The sequence below is a fragment of the Humulus lupulus genome, chromosome 5 (assembly GCF_963169125.1).
Source record: "Humulus lupulus chromosome 5, drHumLupu1.1, whole genome shotgun sequence".
Taxonomy (NCBI): Eukaryota; Viridiplantae; Streptophyta; class Magnoliopsida; order Rosales; family Cannabaceae; genus Humulus; species Humulus lupulus.
In genome coordinates, this window is record NC_084797.1 from 25,624,571 (window position 1) to 25,631,830 (window position 7,260).

The following is a 7,260-nucleotide window of genomic DNA, read 5'->3' on the forward strand; positions in this document are numbered from 1 at the left end:
TACTATTTGTGAAGAAGAAGGATGGCACAATGAGAATGTGCATTGATTATAGGGAGCTCAACAAAGTGACAATTAAAAATAAGTACCCGCTACCCAGGATTGATGATTTATTCGACCAACTACAAGGAGTGATAGTATTTTCAAAGATAGACCTTCGTTCGGGATACCACCAGCTCAAGATGAAGGAACAAGATATTCCCAAAATGGCGTTTCGAACTCGTTATGGACATTACGAATTCCTGGTGATGCCATTTGGACTAACTAATGCTCCTGCAGCTTTCATGGACCTCATGAATAGAGTATTTAAGGATTTCTTGGATAAATTTGTCGTTGTTTTTATGGATGATATCCTTATATACTCAAAGTCAGAAAAAGAACATGAGGAACATCTAAGATGTACACTGGAAACTCTCAAAAAGGAACAGCTGTATGCCAAATTCAAGAAGTGTGAATTTTGGCTCGATAAAATTAACTTTTTGGGACATGTTGTGTCAAAAAGTGGGATTTTGGTGGATCCAGCTAAGGTAGAAGCAGTAAAAGGATGGTCCCATCCAAGGAATGCAACTGAAGTAAGAAGTTTTCTGGGCTTAGCTGGATATTATCGACGATTCATAGAAGGATTTTCCAAAATTGCAACCCCACTTACGACACTCATTAGAATGAATATTTTATTCATATGGACGGAAACTTGTGAGGAGAGCTTTATGGAATTATAGAATCGACTAACTAATGCTCCAATCCTCACCATCCCGAATAGTACAAACGAGTTTGAAATTTTCTGTGACTCTTCAAAGATGGGATTAGGAGCGGTGTTGATGCAAGAAGGGAGAGTAGTAGCTTATGCCTCCAGACAATTAAAGGATTACAAGAAGAACTACCCCACACATGATCTAGAGTTCGCTGCGGTATTTTTTGCCTTGAAAATTTGGAGACATTATCTCTACGGAGCAATATGTAAAAAATTTACTGATCACAAGAGTTTGAAGTACTTCTTTAGCCAGAGGGAACTTAATATGAGACAAAGAAGGTGGTTAGAATTAGTCAAATAGTACAACTGTGAAATTTTATACCACCCTAGTAAAGTTAACAAAGTAGCGGATGCATTAAGTAGAAAGACGATGACAAGCTTGATGTTCCTTTAAGCCTTGTCCAAACCGCTACAACAGGAAGTAGTAAGATCGGGAATAGGAGTAGTAGTCGGAGGATTGTCCAATCTGACGTTGGAGTCGAATCTGCTGGAGGAAATAAAAGAAGGTCAAGAATCAGATCCTCACCTAACCGAGGTCAAAGCAAAAGTCAAAGAAGAAAAAGTGAAGAATTTTAATGTTTCTAACTCAGGAATATTAAAATTTAACGGAAGAATTTGCGTACCTGCAAGAGAGGACATTAAGAATAAGATTATGAATGAAGCTCATAATACTCCATACACGATACACCCAGGCTCAACAAAGAGGTATAGAAGTTTGAAGGAACACTTTTGGTGGCCTGGCATGAAGAAAGATGTAGCCTAATATGTAGCTCGGTGTCTTACTTGCCAAAGGATTAAGGCAGAACATCAACGACCTGGAGGAGAACTCCAGCCTTTGGAAATACCAGAATGGAAATGGAAGCAGATTGCAATGGACTTCATTATTGGACTTCCACGAACAAGCAAAGGATATGATTCGATATGGGTCATCATTGATTGATTAACAAAGTCTGCTCATTTCCTTCCGGTAAAGGTGACGTACACAGGGGACCAGTTAGCGGAAGCTTATGTGCAAGAGATAGTACGATTGCATGGAATTCCAATTTCCATAGTGTCAAATAGAGACTCAAAATTTACTTCAAAGTTCTGGCAAAGCTTGCACAAGGCTATGGAGACAAGATTGAAATTTAGTACAGCTTTCCACCCACAAACAGATGGTCAAATAGAAAGGACTATACAAACTCTTGAAGATATGCTAAGAGCGTGTGTCCTGGACTTTGAAGGATCGTGGAGTAAATATTTATCGCTGATTAAATTTTCCTATAATAACAGTTATCAGGAAACCATAGGGATGGCACCCTATGAAGCGTTATATAGGTGGAAATGTCGATCTCCTATCCATTGGCACGAGGTGGGTGAAAGAAAGTACATAGAGCAACAAACTGGACCAGATATCGTGACGTCGACAACGAAAGTCGTTCGAAAAATTCAACAGAGGACAGCAACAGCCCAAATTCGACAAAAGTGCTATGCAGACAAATGAAGAAGACCATTAGAGTTCCAAGTCGGAGAAAAAGTATTTCTGCGGATAACACCAATGAAAGGTGTTATGAGATTTGGACAAAAAGGAAAGTTGAATCCAAGGTTCATTGGACCTTTTGAAATATTAGACCGAATTGGAAAAGTGGCCTATAAATTGGCACTGCCACCAGAGTTGTCGAATGTACATGATGTATTCCATGTGTCTATGTTGAAGAAATACATTCCTGATTCCAGTCACGTGTTGAAACATGAAGTTATCCAGGTGGACAAAGACCTTACCTATGAGGAAAAACCTGTCCAAATCTTGGATCGAAAGAATAAGGTCTTAAGAAATAAAGAAATACCTTTGGTCAAGGTATTGTGGAGAAGCCACACAATAGAAGAGGCTACGTGGGAGCATGAAGATGAGATGAAAGCTAAATATCCCGATTTATTCTAGATTTTCGAGGACGAAAATTTATAAGGAGGGTAGATTGTACCTCCCATTTCTTTTTACAAATACATTATAACAATTATGAAAGATAAGAGAATATATTTTTATTCATACTTTTGAGTGCATTACAATGCTAATCGAAGGCTAGAGCTATTAAGTAAAGTGGAAGAATAACTAATGAATACGCAACTATAATATTCATGGGCATTTCATTAGTATAATACCCATAGAATGATGCTAAATACAAGCAAACAATCACTAAAGTTATGAACAATAAAGAGAAATTCATGATTTGATGATGAATTTTATCTAGAAGGTTAAGAGATGAAGAAGTTGTGCAAGTAAATGGTTGAAGGAACAAGTATTTATAGGACAAAAACTAGCTGTTATGACCGTTGGTGAATAGTGATCCGACCGTTGGAAATAGTAACCTGACCGTTGGGGATATAGTTGTATTCTATTATGGGATTTTAACAATTCTAGGTTGTTGAAGTAACTAACACATGAGAATAATTAATTTATGGATGTTAGAGAAACTTTTTCAGAAAAATTTGTGAGTAAAAAATGTTGGACTAAGTAATATAAGAAGATTGGGAAATTTCCATTTTTTTACTATTCACCAGGTACTATTCATAGTGGGTCCCACAGTAGGGTCCACATGGGTCCCACAGCGGGGTCCACCCAATGGTTCCCACATGATAATGCAATAGTGATACAATGATGACTTAAGCAAACCACCATGCTTAATATTTTGAATATTTTATTATTCCACTATGCTTGATATTTTAAATATTTTATTAACATAGTATCTCAAATTTTTCCAATAAATAGCCCTTCCAAAACTCATTTTAAATTACAAAACCTCATTTTCTTTCTCCCACTCTACCCAAAAATCTTCTTAACACCCTTCTAAAGTTCTAAACCTCGAAGATCTAGGCGAAGTTTTGTCCGTAACCCTAGCCTACGAAAACCTTTTAGGTAAGCTCTTTCCCGAGCCTTTCATTTCAGTTATTTAGTTATTATATATATACAGATTATTTTACTATGCCGTTATAATGCCAAAATTTATATATAGATTATTTTACTATGTCGTTATAATGCCAAAATTTATTTATAGATTATTTTACTATGTCGTTATAATGCCAAAATTTATATATATAGATTATGTTACCATGCCGTTAAAATGCCAAAATTTATATATAGATTATTTTACCATGTTGTCATAACTTACAATGCCAAAATTGAAATATAAACTATTTTTTTTTATGTATCTTTATAATACTAAACTTATATAGGCTATGGTCACACTTTGGACTATTATGGACTGATACTATGACCTGGACATTTCCGTATGACCATGACCACGACTTTTAGACTGGGATCTTGCCATGGACAATTATAGTATGACCATACGCCTGGACATAAAATAAACAATAAAATAAGAAAAATAGAATACCAACAATTATAAACTAAAATTACATCATGTAGATTTTATATAAGTTAATAGTTTGTGTTTTTATCAGGAAGCTAACAATTTCGATTGTTTTATCAAGACGCAAGGTAAGTAGAATCATCATCTACAATAAAAGTCTTTTATGTGTCTTATGTGCATTTATATGCTTTATATGTTATCCTGCCATGTTGTTATGCATAAGTTATTTTTAAGAATGTTATATTTCTTATGCATAAGCACGCTTAATGTTCACAAACAAGTTATTGAAAGCGTTAAAGTAGAGGTGCTGCTTGGGAGACTTACGTCCCAAAAATGTAAGGAGGGAGATGTACTTCCCTATATAATGAATGTTTATGAGGGGAGAAATTCCCTATTATCATGTTTATGTTCAGGTGGGAATGTGATTCCCTATGTAATGCCGGCAGCAGCATCCTCTAGGGCCCAAAAGAAAGGAAAGTGAAAGAAAGAAAATACATAACATGTTGCACGTTTATTTTAATGCATATGAGGTAGTTATTCTGCTTACTGAGCCTTAGCTCATCAGATAATGTTTTGTATTGTAGGTAAGAGGCCCCAAATATAAATCGTTGATGAGTATACGTGGAGCCAACATGACTGTACATATGGGGCTGACCTGAATGGAGTGGAGTTCTGCTATGCTATTTTATAAATAAACAAGAAACTTGATTTTATATTTATATTTCATAAAAAGTATTTTGTGAACTTTATAATTTACATAAAGCTTTAAAAGTATTTCATGAACGTTGTAATTTATTGGATACATCTCTAATTCTACGTTAAGGTGTAGTAACGCCACGAAAAATTATTTATAAAAGTATTGAGATTTGTATTTAAGATAAAGTTTTTATTTAGTTTGTGGGTATTGTATGGTTTGAAGTTATGAACATTAGTTTATGTATTGTTTAATAAAGTTTTTTGTAAATTCAGAATTTCAGTATTGTCGTATTCAGGTTAAACTTTGTTTTTACACTATATATGTATGTTAAGAAATGAGGTCGTTACATTTCTATAGCAAATTATTATCAAGAGATTGAACTATATCAGTAACACAGTCTTCCTCACCAAGCCTTTCATCAACCTAGAACTAGTGCGGGCTGGTTCTCAACAAATGAGATAGAGATCTAAAAGAAAAGAAGAAGAGTGTGAGTGACCAAGAAAGGATTAGATGTCTAGGTTTTCACTTACCCAATGAATCAACTGAGACTAACTTATGAAAACCTTAGATATCATATTCCTTATATAAGTAGCTTAATGGGCCTTATTTAAATTTAAATTAATTAAAAATAATAAACAAAAAATAAAAGCATTGGGAGCCCAATTAGTGAAAATCCAATGCACTGATCTAATCTTAGGACTAGCTCTTTTGAACATATAATTACAACTATAATCCACTGTGACCTATTCACTATAATTGTAACTATCCATATGTTCGAGATTTTCTTAATGTTTGTATTAATTGAATAAATTTGTTATAAAAAAGGCAGGCAATGCGATTGAATAAACAAAATGATTTCTACATATTTTATTGATAATAAAAACGTGTTACATAAGAAATAAGATTTTATTAAGGGCATTAAACTCAACACTTCTTACAAATGTGTTGTATGTTCTGTACATGAGTAGAAATCTTGTAAGTAGAAACTTGTTGAGCAAACCATGCATTAAAGCATTATTTGAGTTTGGCAAGCTATTCTTGTCCAAAAGGTAACTACTTTTTGGGAAAGGGGAATGTTTCTAATGGAATGATTAAATTGTGTACTCAAGACTCCAATTTTGATAATAATGCATCTAAATCTTCATGTTATATGCTTGGCTTTAATTCTATTACTTTGTGGCATAATAGACTTGGTCATATAGGTTATAGTACAATTAAAAGAGTTATTAAATGTGCTTCAATTTTATGTGATGATATTGAGCATGATAGATGTGAAATATGTGTTAAATCTAAAATGGTTAAGAAATCTTATCGTAATGCTCAAAGAGAAAATAGTTTGTTAGATTTGATACATAGTGATTTGTGTGAATTGAATGAAATGATAACTAGAGGTGGACATAGATATTTTATTGATGATTAGTCTAGGTTCACATATGTTTACTTGCTTAAGAATAACAATGAAGCCTTTAGCATGTTTAAAATCCATAAAGTCGACAATGAAAATTAATTGGAAAAGAACATCAAAGTAATAAGAAGTGATAGAGGCGGTGAATACTTGTCTAATGAATTCAATTGGTTTTGTGAAATGCACGGTATAATACATGAATGTAAAACCTTATACACCCCAAGAAAATAGTATAACTGTAACGCCCCAAACTCCAGGGATCGTTACGGTGTGCCTTGTAAATAGTGCTAAACTCACTAATCGAGTCATTTGGCCAAAATCGTGAACTAAGTATGATTAGCGGTTTAGGGATTAAAAATTTTGGTTAAGATGTAACGTTTCACTAGAACGTTTAATATATACATTGGGATCCCGGAAATATAATTTCAGAGTCTATTACAGAAAATATTTACAACAGGCCGTTCTAAGCAGCAAAACAGGGTTCAACCCTAGTTCCACTTTAAACCTCGACCGTGGCGGATGCGCAGCTGCATATGTACATGTCATCACCTAAGCTATCCAACTCAAGGATGGTCCAGCTTCCTCTTGCCTGTACCTGCACCACGTAGCACCCGTGAGCCGAAGCCCAGCAAGAAAACACAATATAACATGATATAATATCAACAGATAACACGATGTAATATCAACAGATAACATGATATAATATCAACAGTAATTGTAACAACCATCCAGGACCAACGGTCCAAAACAGGTAGGTGACAATAGCCAAAAGTCACAGAAATGGGTACAGCTCAATTGATAAGTAGTTCCTTCATAAGCTTGATCAGGATAGGTGCATGGTGATAGTCACCAACATAACCATCCTCCCGACTCTAGAGTCGTAACTAAGGACAGCGTCCCCCAGCCATGTGACAAACAGTCACCGAGGTCATATACCTTGGCTGAAATCATCTATTCTTAGACCAGGTAAGCGCTTATAGTTCTTATTGACCTTCCAGTCGGTCCAGCACTGATACCCTATATGGGTCATCCAATGCCAACCTCGATTAGATCTAATCTCCAT

At 34.9% G+C, this 7,260-nt stretch overlaps 1 protein-coding gene across 1 annotated transcript; it reads left to right on the top strand.

Moving 5' to 3' along the window:
• The first annotated feature begins 2,285 nt into the window (after window positions 1-2,285).
• On the top strand, window positions 2,286-2,669 carry LOC133778980 (uncharacterized). Its single transcript, XM_062218988.1, has one exon. It carries the CDS (start codon window positions 2,286-2,288, stop codon window positions 2,667-2,669), a length of 384 nt encoding a protein of 127 aa, XP_062074972.1.
• The last annotated feature ends 4,591 nt before the right edge of the window (window positions 2,670-7,260 follow it).

Coding starts and splice junctions, on each gene's coding strand:
- LOC133778980 (XM_062218988.1), top strand. CDS start 2,286: ATGAAAGGTGTTATGAGATTTGGACAAAAAGGAAAGTTGAATCCAAGG.